Source organism: Pezoporus occidentalis, unplaced genomic scaffold (genome assembly GCF_034315485.1).
Source record: "Pezoporus occidentalis ecotype Australia unplaced genomic scaffold, CSIRO_AGI_Poc_V1 ctg79, whole genome shotgun sequence".
In the NCBI taxonomy this organism is placed as follows: domain Eukaryota; kingdom Metazoa; phylum Chordata; class Aves; order Psittaciformes; family Psittacidae; genus Pezoporus; species Pezoporus occidentalis.
This window is the reverse complement of record NW_026916147.1, coordinates 209,209-221,660: the sequence shown is the minus strand read 5'-3', so window position 1 is coordinate 221,660 and position 12,452 is coordinate 209,209. Positions and strand designations below refer to the sequence as shown.

Genomic DNA, 12,452 nt, shown 5'->3' with positions numbered 1-12,452 from the left:
GAACCAGTCTGATTTTTATAGAAAGCCTCCACATGAGCTATACTGATTAATCCAGAAATGAAAACCCAAATGCATCCTTAAGAAGGAGCAGGGAGCATGCCTGCTGGAGATGGAGAAGAGGATTAAAAGCAAAATTACCATCACATCCTGCTGCCTCCTCATCTGGGCTCAATAGAAGTGGAGGAGGACAGTCGGGGCTGGGGTTCCCCCTACATCACAATGCCATGGCACAGGGTGCTGACCTGTAGGGAGCCACTCTGTGAGGCAGGTAGGTCTAGTAGTTGCTAAACAAAACCAGTTGTTGCTGGCTTTGGTGGAGAGCATCCTGATTTGCCCCCTGCACCAGCAGGTTGGGGCAGGGGCTGTTCTGGGCACCCCTTTCCCTTTCACCCCAATGCAACCTGCCCTCCGTCGCCCAAGCCTGGTTGTGAAAGCAAGCAGATCGGCACAACCCCTTCATCTGAAGCCTTTTCCTCAAGAAAAGGGAAAAGCTCAGAGTGAAGGACCCTGCAGTGCTGTTCATCTAGTCTGGCCTGGAATCTGGGAAGTATGCTTTTCCTTTAGGGAAAAATGGTGGGGAAATGTCTATCCCAATGAACACACATCACTCAGAGCTGTTCTCCCCCAAACAATAACCTCATGTACACAGAGTTAAGGGAATAAGACGATACACATGCAATCAGTTTTTTAAAAGACAAATAGCAGTCTGTGATTTAATTTGCAGGGCAGGGGGAAATAAAATTGTGCAATATCTATAACCATACTGAAAGGGCACAGCTCCTGACCTCCCCTTCTAGTTACCTCCCACCATTACACTTGCTTACTGCTGACTGCCAGTAACAGCCTCCAAGAAAGAGAAACTTTAGTTTCATCTTCCCCAGAGCCTCTTTGTGCAGGGCTCCAGATAACAAGGAAGAAGGCACTGGCAGAGGCTGCTCATCAGAAGGTTGGTTCTCTTAAAGCATTGGAATAGTAAAAACCTGATAGCCTGGGAAGAGTGGGATAATAGTGCAAAAGGATTTTGTGGTTGTTGTGGTTTGGGTTTTTTAATATTTTATTTATTTTTTTCTGCCCAGGACATTTTTTGAAGCCAAAAATATGGCAAATCCTACTTGGAGAAAGGGGGTGGATTAAAAAAACCTAGGCAAAAAAGCTGGATTATGGAGAGGTTATTTCTTCTGTGCTTCCTCCTGCTTCCAGGATTGTGTAACTGCATTAAAGGACGCTGCTGGTTCTTTGCTCTCTGTTTAAATTGGATTCTTTCTTGTCTACATGGACCCTTAAGATGAAATTCCTCTTAGCAAGGCTGTTTTGTTGTACGTGTTTCCTGGTGGGCTCTGAGGATGTGCTGGATGTAGCTGCTATCCTGCCAGAAGCTTGCATGTCAGTCGCTTTTATATGTTGCTACCTCCTCTCCCTATGTGTTTGCTGTCCTTTCCAATGGGATGTGCTATTGGTGACAAGAGCAGCTTAATGTTGTGATCCTTCATTAATGTTCGCAACTATGAGAGAAGAAAGGATGTCAGTAATGCTCAGGACACAGTATACTATGCATTTCTAAAGGTGTAGAAAGCAGATTTACAGCGTGTTGGTGACATTGCTGTGGGTCTGCAGAGGGCAGCGCTCGGAAGCAGTGCGTTGCTTCCCTCTCGAAATGTCTCCCTCTGGAGAGAGACATGTCTTCCAATGCCTCTTCCCAATGTCTCCCTCTGACACATACCTGATACGGTGCCTTTGCCTGCATCCACACCGGGCTCACAGGCTGGTGTGTGCTGCCTGATGAGCTAGGAGTGGGATTTCTGGAGGAGCATGCATCTCCCCAAAGGGTGGAGAGGAAAGGAGAAACCCCCCTCCCAGCACTATTCACTCAATTTCGGTTTCTATTCTGCCTTCTGAGCTCAAGAGCTGGTGGGGAGGAGCCAGACCACCCAGCAGTGGTTCTGCCTTTGCCAAGAAAGTCTCAACAAATGTGAGCAGGCAGGGGCTTCAGGTTTTCCTCCCTCTTTCTTCTACTAGTGCATAACTAGAAGAACTTGGCCTCAGGGCAAAACTTACTTGTAATTGTTATCTGCGAATGTTTTGTGTTGTTTTTTCCTTGGCTGGGAGAACAGGAGCACAGAGCTTTTTGCGTTGATTTTTTCTTTAGACCTCAGGCTTCTTGGTTCTCAGGGTTTACTTGCTTGCTTAACCACAGGAAGACAAGGACTGGGGCTCAGACTTGGGACATTGCATTGAGTTTCTGCCTTTCTGGCTCTCTATGACAAGAAACCGGAGATACTCGTTTTCTACAGTATCTTTTTTTGCATGGAGCCTGGCTTCGTTATGAGGAAGTGAGAGAACATGGCTGCTTCCTGCATGCTTTCTATTCATGCCACACCAGTCTTGTGCAAAATATGACAAGTTCAATAACTGAAATGCCCGGGTCACTGACTTTAGCCTAGGTTCACTGCCCAGCCCTGCTTGGCACAAGGGAAATGGTGAACTGTGTCTATGCACTAGTGAAGCCTTTCTGGGATGGAGTGGGGAACATCAGTGGCTTGATGCTATTTTGAAGGCTGGATAAAATGGCAGAAAATGCAAAAACCTTGAGAAGATGTAAATGTGGGTAAGATAGGGTCACGCTTTGCCACACATCCAGTGGCAGCAAGGCAGCTGGCAGAAGGCTGCCTGCTGAAGAGTGATGGCAACCAGCTCGGTTGGGGGACCAAACTGAGCACTGTTGTAGAATCATAGAATAGTTAGGGTTGGAAAGGACCTTAAGATGATCTAGTTCCAACCCCCTGCCATGGGCAGGGACACCTCACACTAAACCATGTCACCCAAGGCTCTGTCCAACCTGGCCTTGAACACTGCCAGGGATGGAGCATTCACAACCTCCCTGGGCAACCTGTTCCAGTGCCTCACCACCCTCACAGGAAAGAATTTCCTTCTTATATCCAATCTAAACTTCCCCTGTTTAAGTTTTAGCCCATCAGCCCACCTCACAAGCATGTTGAGGTCCCTCTGGATGGCATTCCTTCCCTCCAGCGTATCAACTGAATCACACAGCTTGGTGTCATCAGCAAACTTGCTGAGGGTGCACTCAATCCCACTGTCCATGTCACCGACAAAGATGTTAAACAAGACCGGTCCCAACACCGATCCCTGAGGGACACCACTCGTTACTGGTCTCCAGCCAGACATTGAGCCGCCAACCACAACTCTTTGTGTGCAGCCATCCAGCCAGTTCTTTATCCACCGAGTGGTCCATCCATCAATTAGAGACAAGGATGTTGTGTGGGACAGTGTCGAATGCTTTGCAAAAGTCCAGGTAGATGACATCAACTGCTCTACCATCAGTTCCGTAGCCCCATCATAGAAGGCCACCAAATTGGTCAGGCAGGATTTCTCCTTAGTGAAGCCATGCTGGCTGTCACCAAGCACCTTGTTGTTCTTCATGTGCCTTAGCATGCCTTCCAGGAGAATCTGCTCCAAGGTTTTGCCAGGCACAAAGGTGAGACTGACTGGTCTGTAGTTCCCTGGGTCATTCATTTTCCCCTTCTTGAAAATGGGGGTTATATTTCCCTTCCAGTCGTCGGGAACTTCACCTGACCGCCATGATTTTTCAAATAAGATGGACAGTAGTTTAGCAGCTTCATTTGTCAGCTCCTTCAGGACCCATGGATGGATTTCATCAGGTCCCACGGACTTGTGCACATTCAGGTTTTTAAGATGGTCTCGAACCAGATCCTCTCCTGCAGTGGGCCCAAGGTCTCATTCTCACAGTCCCTGCGTCTACCTTCCAAGACTTGGGTGGTGCGGTCAGAGCCTTTGCGAGTGAAGACTGAGGCAAAGAAGTCATTCAGAACCTCAGCCTTCTCCAAATCCTGTGTTTTACTAACTCCAAATCCTGTGTTCTCCAAATCCTGTGTTTTTCTAACCGTCCCTTTCCCCTCCCATCTCTTTCAGAAGAGCAACTAGGAATGGCTGTCCCAACCGTTGTGACGATCCAGCCACAGTACGGCATGGCCGTGCCCACTGCCTCGAGAAACATGTGGCAGACAGGGCTGATGGACTGCTGCTCGGACTGTGGCGTGTGTGAGTGGTCCCATCTCTCAGCCATCAGCAGTGACATGCTGCAGTCGGTCCCATGCCCTCTCGGGATGCTTTTCTCACCCCAGCTGCTCGGGTTAATGGTGTGACAGCTACAGCTGTGTAGCCTGGTCCTCTCAGTTCCCCTCCCGATGGCAGTAGTGCTGGTCGGGCAGGCAGAGCCTCACATGCTGCTGTGTTTCTCTCCCTGCCAGTCTGCTGCGGGTTATTCTGCTTCCCCTGCCTGGCCTGCCAACTCGCTGGGGACATGAATGAGTGCTGCCTGTGTGGGACTAGCGTGGCCATGAGGACCCTCTACCGCACCAGATACAACATCCCGGTCAGTGGTTAACCTGCCCCTCACCGTGCTGTGGGGCTGGAATTTGAGATGCACCCAAGCCCCCCTCTCTGCACATGAGGGATGAGCATAGGGTTGCAGCAATCTCCACTCACCCCTTTTTTTCCCCCACTTCTTTATCCTGCATGATGCCAGGAGCACAGGACAGGGGTTGGGCCACCCTCGGGCACACTGATCCCTGGGATGGTGTCCAGCAACACTCTCTAATCATTAGTCGGACACAACTCCTTCCCAGCAGCCTTCACTGGGGGCACAAGTCCTGCCTTCAGCTGCTGCTGACCACGGCTGATGCTTCCCCATGCTATTGCCAATCTTTGAAAGACGGGAAAGATTTAGGAGAATTGTGGGCAGACCAAAGAACAGATTAAGCCAGTTGCACATATGAACATCTGTAATTGGATGCAGGAGAAAGGTGGACATTCACTTAAAGTACAAAAGTGAAATGGTTTCTTCCCAGCTGGGGGTTTGTGCCATCCACAGACGAACCATGCTGGCCCAAAACCAGTGTGCCCAAAAAAATCTCCTTCTGTGTGTGTGTTCCCTCCCAGTTTTAAAACTCAGAAGCCAAAAGATAATTAGCTATCTGCAGCCTGCAGAAAGGGCTCTTTCCTTCCTTTCCACTACATGTGGGTTCTCCAGCATCTGCTACTCAGGACACTGCAGCCAGCCAGGAAACAAAGGGCACACAACCTGGAGTATGCTAAATCTCTTCCTGGCTGAAATGCGCCTTTTAGGAAGCCTTCACCCCTAACCAATTTCTTCCTAACAGGGGTCCATTTGCTCTGACTACTGTGTCAGTATGTGGTGCCTCATGTGCTCTGTTTGCCAAATGAAGAGAGACATCAACCGGAGGAAGGAGCTGGGCATATTCTGGTAAGATGGGTATGCTGGTACTGGTTTATAGAGCCACTGCCTCACGCAGTCATGCGGCTTCACAGAGTCTCTCCTGCCAAGGCCTGATGTGTAATGCAGGGTCACTGCAGTGGGGAAATGGCCACGGGTGGGTAACAAGAGAGACCTGTCCCTCAGCACAATATTGCTGGGAAACTTGTGCAGGAAGGGGTGGGGAGGACTGAGAACATACACACGGTGTGGTGGGGCATGGCTCCAGTCCCTGATCTTCCTCTTCCATCCCATTGCAGATGCTGCTGTCCTCACTGCATCCTGCAGAGCTGCTGCAGGCAGGAGTCACCGCATTCTTGGCTGTTGGGAAATGCACCATGGAAAGGTTGCCTTGACTGTGGTTGATTTCCCTTTCCCTAGGTAACAGCAGCAATAAACAGCAGTTTGTCTTCCTGCCTGTGTGTGTGTGTGTGTCACTCTTGCACCACCTGAGAGCACCCAGCCTTCTCCTGCTCTGCCTGTCTTGGCAGCCCCTGGTGCAGCTGAGATTTCCCTGTGCCTGCTGCAGAAACAGATTTTCACTGTGTTTTGTTAATTACTCCGCTTTTAGAAAGGATGTTCAATGCATAGGAGGAGCCAGTGTCGGATGAGCAACACACTCATCCAAGCTGTAAAACTTGGCAAAGTGGCTTCTGTCCCAGGGCAGAGCTGGGACTTCTGGTAGGTGAGTGATGGCTGCAGGCCACTGAGTGCTGAGGTGCCCCGGCTGTGGTGGTCCCAGTGTCCATCCAGGGCTGCTAGCCAGTCTGAACATAAAGCTGCCTGACCCCATTCCATCTCCTGGGTTGCAGAGAGACGTTCCTCTATGGACCTGAGAAGGAAATCCCACCTGCCTGTGAAGATGACCAAAAGTTTAGAACAGCTTCCAGACAAGGAATAAGTAAATGCACTTCCCTGGCAGTATTCAAGGCCAGGCTAGACAGGGCTTTGAGCAACCTGGTCTAGTGGCAGGTGTCCCTGCCTGTGGCAGGGGGTTGGAACTGGGTGAGGTTTGAGGTGACTTCCAACCCAAACCGTTCATTTATTCTGGGGATCTGTGACGGTACACCTGGCTGGGTCGTGGGTTGGCCCATTCCTCTCCATGGGCAAACCCTGCCGCCTCCTGGCCACAGCCACGCACAGCACACCCGCGTGCTCTTTGCAATAGATAACGCTGTCCAAAAGGCAGAAGTTACATCCACCCCTCTCTCCATTGCTCTCTGAGAGATGCTAAAGGATTTTTGATCCCTACAAATCTTCCCCCATCTTCACTGACTAAGGAAAATATGATATTTTTTCCCCCCTTACCTTCTTTACCACAAACCTTGTGAAGGGCAGGTGGAGCTCTATCAGTGCTGTGGGTGGGTCTGCATCATGGTATGCTTAAACCCCAGATAGCCCAGAGATTCCTATGAATGATCCCTGGAAATGCAGCAGACTGCATTTTTAGCCTGAGAGGTGACAGCTAGTGGAGAGGGGGAGAGAAGAAACACCACGCTGCTGCTTCATCCCACCATAGCATGGATTGATTTTGTGGCTGTACCTCGAGGCAGCGCCTGCATCACCCAGTTATGGTCAGTTCTTGCTAATGCTCAGGCTTAACAAAGAAAAGGCATGCACCTCTAGCAGCAGAATGATTAAGGCAGTGCCGGAGCCTGAATGCAAACTGTCCTCTACCAAAAGCAGTATGTCCCATCAGGGCTCTGTGGCTGCAGGAGCCTGTCAGAAGTGGCATCAAGCTTGCAGCAAGCTGCCTTCAGCAGGGAAGCTGCAATTGCGCAAAGCAGCAGCTTAGCCGGTGTCTGGTCTGTTAGTCAGAGGGAGCGGAGGTCATTCACCAGGGGGCACCCAGAGCATATAAAGGATGAGAACCAGGAAAAGGATATGCATCTCCTGGGACAAAGGCGGCTCATCGGGTATGTATGGCTTGGCTTTGCTTTGCAAGAGCTGCGATGCAAAACTATGGAAACTGCTCATGGCTGAAGTGGTGTTGCTGGGGAAGGGGAAAGGGTGGAAATGGAGGTGAGATTTTCAACCTGGAAAGCTACTTCAAAGCTAAACTAGAGCATTCTGGGTGCTGCTGACAGGCATCTCAACAGAAGCGGCAGCAGAGGTAAAGGATAGCAGCTTTTGCACTGTATCATTCATTTGTACACATATACATATGCCATAGCAAAATGCCAGTTTATGACCTTGGTTATGGGTAAAATGTGCCTGCATGCACCTCAGGATCATGCTGTGGAGCTGTAGAGTTGGGGGCACCCAAGGTGATGTGCAGGGCCTGGGCAACCTCTCAGGAGAGGAGCGTGCAGTGGAGGCTTCTCCAGGCTGCTGCCTGCTCATACCACAGCCTCCATCCATGCAGAGGCATGGTGTGCTCAGACTTGGGGAGAGGAAGGGTAAGTCAGCCCTTCCTGCAAAGGGCACAGTGTGTGTGTAGCAGTGAACATCACTTGACTGCACTGAACATCACTGTGCTACTATTAATCTTGTTATCTGGTGGGGGGCGAGTGCTTGCTTTGGCACAGGAAGCTGGTGGGATCCTGTTCATAAACCTTTCCAGGCTGCTGCTCCCACATGTGCTTCTCCCTGTGGTCCCTGAAGTCCTGCCTGCTGCTGGGCATCCCTTTCCCTGCATGGCATCCCCATGGCCACCCTGTGGTCTGTCCCCTTCCCTGCCCTTCCTGGCTCCTGCCTCTTCTTAAATCATCCTGTGCCAAGGCTGTCCATGGGGCTGCCATTTTGGTGTGCTGTGGGGTGTTACATTGGCTACAGAGGTGATGGGAATTACCTGGGGACTTCTGCATGAATAAGAAGGGACAGAGAACTGGGGCAGAGGTAGGAGATGTCCAGTGACATCTGATGGGTGCCATGGCCCCCACTGCACCCCTGAGTGGTGGGGTTGACTGTGCTCACCCCAGAGGTGTCTGCCAACAGCCAGGAGATGTGCTCCAGAGAAAGCACAGCAGCATTTTTTACTGCTCAGCAGCCCTGTTCTGTAACAGCAAGAAAACACCCTTGTCTTTTAAACCTCTGGTGGAGGCCAGTGGTGGAGAGAATCTCTGAGGGTAGTGGTCCCCCCTTAATGGCCACTCGTCACCTAATGGGAGCAGATACTGGTGTCTCAGATAGTGGCAGCCCAACCATGTTTCTGCTGCCTGGAGAAAGCAGAAAAGAAGTTATGAGCAAATCACTTCAAGAGTTTTTACAAGCCTTCTTCTATCTTACAGCATAATCCAACATCTCTTTTCTCTCTATGTACTACCAGGGAACAAGGGTTGGCCATATGGCCACAGGCTGTTTCTGACAGCAGAGATGTGTCCAGGCTAGTCTGTAAATTATGGTGAGCTGCTGGCAGATCCACCAACCCCTTTGCCACCTGTTGACAATAGTCAGTATAGTCAATACAAATGCAATCTGTATCTCTACAGTGTCAGATGCAGGTAATGCACTCTACGGTGTCATGTGAGTTCTAGGCATAGCTCCACCATATTCCTGGAGAATCGCCTTTAATACTCAAATTCTGTGTAGATGTGTAATTCTAACAAGGTAGACTTAGATTAGATACTAGGAAGAAATTCTTTACTGTGAGGATATTGAGACACTGGAACACGTTGCCCAAGGATGCTGTGGATGCCCCATTCCTGGCAGTGTTCAAGGCCAGCTTGAATGGGGCTTTGAGCAACCTGGTCTAGCGGAAGGTAACCCTGCCCATGGCAAGGGGTTGGAACTGGATGAGCTTTGAGGTCCCTTCCAACACAAACCAGTCTGTGATTCTACAATCTACTGTGAAAATAATCCCGTTCCCTTTAGAGTGGTTTTAAAGACTTTACAGGAATTAATGCCATCATGCTTTGCTTCAAAATGTAAAAGCTTCCCCTGTTTTTCTTTTTGCTCCTCCTAGCAGCTCGAAACTCAGGCACTCCCTTGTCACACAAGGGCAGGGAGCTCCAGGGCAGGGAGGGAAGGGCTGCTTGACAGGCACCCCCTGGACACTGTCACCCAGACAGGCAGCAGTGTTGCCTGCGCAGGCAGGATAAACATGTCAAAGCTGGGCAGGTGCAGGCAGGATGCAAACTGTGCAAGCGTTCTCTGTTGAACACACATAATGTCCACCACAGAAATGCCCATGGGTTGTGCAGGGATGTGATGGTGGGCGAGAAGCTATCCAGGGAGCTGTCTTAGGACCCCTCCTGGGCAGAGGAGCAGCAGCCTGCAGTTATGGGGTTTAAAGCTCTGGCTGCTTTCCTGCTGATCATTTCATTGCTGAGGATGAGTGGCTGTGTGCTAGAAGAAAGAGGAAGCCTTTGCAGCTGTAAAAGCATGTGAGCATCTCATTCACATGCTGCTTACCAGAGTGGTGCTCAGCATGGGCACAGGGCTGGGAGTATATCTGCATGGGACTTCCTATTATTATAGAGGAGCATCCTCTATTATTGTTGTTGTTATTATTATTATTAAAGCTCTAAAGCTGAAATGAGAATGGCAAAGGGTGGTGCTGCGCTTTGCAGAGGGTGGTGGTAGGCAAGAGGCCACAGGTGTAGATAGAGGTGGAGATGGAGTTGTTATACGAATCAGGTGGGTTTATGGATTGTGCTGCAGATGAGGAGCTCTGCACTCACTGGGAAAGGACAGGCAGTAGAGGGGTTGTGAAGGCCCAAGAAAGAGGAGGACAAAGATGAGGCACTGGCAGGTGGAAAAGTGATAGGAACTGGTCACTGGGCTTAGGATGATGGAAAGGGACAAGGAGAATCCACTGCCTTGAAGCGTGCTGAGAAAGCAAGTGAAGAACGAAGGGAGAGGAAGGCAAACAGGCTGAGGTGCTTGGTGACCAAAGCAAAGATGAAGGTGAATACTGAGAGCTTGGGAAAGCTAGGACTGAGCTGTAGTAGTTTTGGAACACTGAAAGCATAAAAATACTAACACTATTTTAAGCCGATAATGATGAAAGATGAACTGAGGACGAGAAGACAGGATCAAAGTGTTGAAGCACTGAGGTTCTGAAGCAGAAGGATCTCTGTCTTTACAGAGGCATTTTACTTGCATAGGCAGGGGGATGTGGTGCTGCTGCCTTTAGTGGGGAGCTGGTTTTGTGGACGGCTTTGCTGCAAAGGACAGTGGCAGCTCCTGGCAGTGGGGTCCCCTTGAGAACCTGTGCTGCCCTCTCAATCTTTGAATGAAGCAGCCTGAACCCACTTCAGAAACACCAGTGGCATCTTTCTCTGATGGCTTTTCTTTCCAGACCACAAACCGCCTAGAGAGACCCAATCCTGTGCTAGCAATGGCCTCTCAGCAAGTGATCACAGTCCAGCCACAGTGTTCAATGGCCCCACGGGCAGGCGAGTGGCAGTCAGGGCTGATGGACTGCTGCTCCGACTGTAACGTGTGTGAGTACTTATGTACCCCTTGCTCCTGGTGTTGGCTCACAGTGTGTTTCTGGTGTTTTCCCCACTCATTCTGCAGCATCACCTCTGCTGCAAACCCCACTTTTGTGGGTACCAGCAGTAAAGCAGCTTTCATCTGAGGTCAAGAGCCATGGCCCCCCGACCAGCTTTGTCCCCTTACCTCTTTCTTTGCACCCCTCAGCCAAGCCCATGCCCATGTCTTGCTGTCCACAGGTCTTTGTGGAACCTTCTGCTTCCCCTGCCTGGGGTGCCAGGTGGCTGAGGACATGGATGAGTGCTGCATGTGTGGCCCCAGCGTGGCCATGAGGACACTCTACCGCACCAGATACAACATCCCGGTCAGTGGCCCAGGCATGCCCTGCTGGCAGTGACAGTCACAAGCTGGGTGCTGGGGTGTGAGCTCAGGGGAGGATAAGGTGGAGTCCAAGGGGAAGAGCAGTGGTAGGAAGTTGCATGGGCAGCCCCACAGGCAGTGAGCCAGGGACACATCTGCATCACTGCTGTGAGCTTCTGGTAATCCTATTGCACATCACCTTATCCCAATCCTTGCTGGGTGTCAGCAGTGCACTGCAGAGCTGGAGTGAGATGCCCAAAAGTGTTGGTGATGAAAAATAGGAACACTTAAAAGCTGATGTGGGAAGGGGGTTATTCAATGTCCCTTGCTCCACAGGGCTCCCTTCTGGGTGACTTTGCCTCCACTGTGTTCTGCCCCATGTGTGCTCTCTGCCAGCTGAAGAGAGACATCAACCAGAGGAAGGAGCTGGGCATATTCTCGTAAGGTGGGTGTGCTGGTGCTGGTTTATAAAGTCACTGCTGCACAGAACCAAATGTGTTCCCAGAGTCTCCCTTTCTAGAGACACCTGACTTAAGACACAGGGTTGCTGTGGTGTCAAAACAGCAATGGCCAAGTGAAAGAGTGACCTGTCCCTCAGCAAAATGTTGCTGAGAATCTCTTGAGGATGGGGGATCTGCTAAGGGCTCATCATCTGGGTCCAACCAGCACGGCTGGGACACACACACAGTGTAGCAAGGCATGGCCCTACTCCCTGACTCTCCCATCTCATCCCACTGCAGATGTTGCCGTCCTCACTACGCCCTGCAGAGCTGCTGTGGGCAGGAGTCTCCAGCGCCTTGGGCTGTTGGGAAATGCACCATGGAGGGGTTGTCTTGATTGTGATTAATTCCCCCTTTGCTGGGCAACACCACCAATAAACAGCAGAGTTTGTCTTCCTGCCTGTGTGTAACAACTATTTATTTCTCTGCATCCTCCTGCCGCACCAGAAGAGAGCATTTTACTTTTGTATGCTGTGTGGTCAGAGCAATGCTGAGGTTATCAGAGAAAGGAGACTTTCGCTTGCAGCCCTACACTGGGATAAAACCAGATCACAAATTTCAATGAGAAGTTAATACAAACCAAAGGCCTGCTGTGGACAGCTCAGCTGCTCTGTAGACACTGGAGCATGCAGAGCTGGTGAGAGCATCACTGTGCTCATAGGCCTGAGAGCATTGAACCCATCCCTGTTTCTGCCTGGACCATCTGAGCAGCAATGGGGGAGTGATGGTGATGGTGTGGGGATAGCAGTCCCATTCACTTCCCTCTCCACAAACCTTGCTGGGAGTCCATAGTGTTGGAGCAGGGTTCTTGGTGTGGTGAGACATCCACAGCTGCAGGTGTTGGGTGTAATACACTGTGGTGGAAGAGCTGGGAGTATCTGAACCTTGCTGGGGCTTGGGTG

At 50.6% G+C, this 12,452-nt stretch overlaps 2 protein-coding genes across 5 annotated transcripts; both read left to right on the top strand.

Moving 5' to 3' along the window:
- Nucleotides 1-789: 789 nt before the first annotated feature.
- On the top strand, nucleotides 790-11,948 carry LOC134155510 (placenta-specific gene 8 protein-like). 3 transcript variants are annotated; one of them, XM_062602780.1, is made up of 5 exons: nucleotides 790-946; nucleotides 3,949-4,077; nucleotides 4,287-4,411; nucleotides 5,199-5,302; nucleotides 11,791-11,948. In XM_062602780.1, coding segments are annotated over exons 2-5 (345 nt in total). In that variant the 5' UTR covers nucleotides 790-946; nucleotides 3,949-3,962; the 3' UTR covers nucleotides 11,792-11,948. The 3 variants fall into 3 exon arrangements, with proteins under 3 accessions (XP_062458764.1, XP_062458763.1, XP_062458762.1); XM_062602779.1 differs by lacking the exon at nucleotides 11,791-11,948 and adding an exon at nucleotides 5,572-5,727; XM_062602778.1 differs by lacking the exon at nucleotides 11,791-11,948 and having other exon boundaries at nucleotides 5,199-5,306.
- On the top strand, nucleotides 6,677-11,948 carry LOC134155508 (placenta-specific gene 8 protein-like). Of its 2 annotated transcripts, XM_062602777.1 has the most exons (5): nucleotides 6,677-7,227; nucleotides 10,554-10,698; nucleotides 10,930-11,054; nucleotides 11,387-11,495; nucleotides 11,791-11,948. In XM_062602777.1, exons 2-4 carry the CDS (start codon nucleotides 10,593-10,595, stop codon nucleotides 11,492-11,494), a joined length of 339 nt encoding a protein of 112 aa, XP_062458761.1. In that variant the 5' UTR covers nucleotides 6,677-7,227; nucleotides 10,554-10,592; the 3' UTR covers nucleotide 11,495; nucleotides 11,791-11,948. The 2 variants fall into 2 exon arrangements, with proteins under 2 accessions (XP_062458761.1, XP_062458760.1); XM_062602776.1 differs by lacking the exon at nucleotides 6,677-7,227 and having other exon boundaries at nucleotides 8,274-10,698.
- Nucleotides 11,949-12,452: the final 504 nt, after the last annotated feature.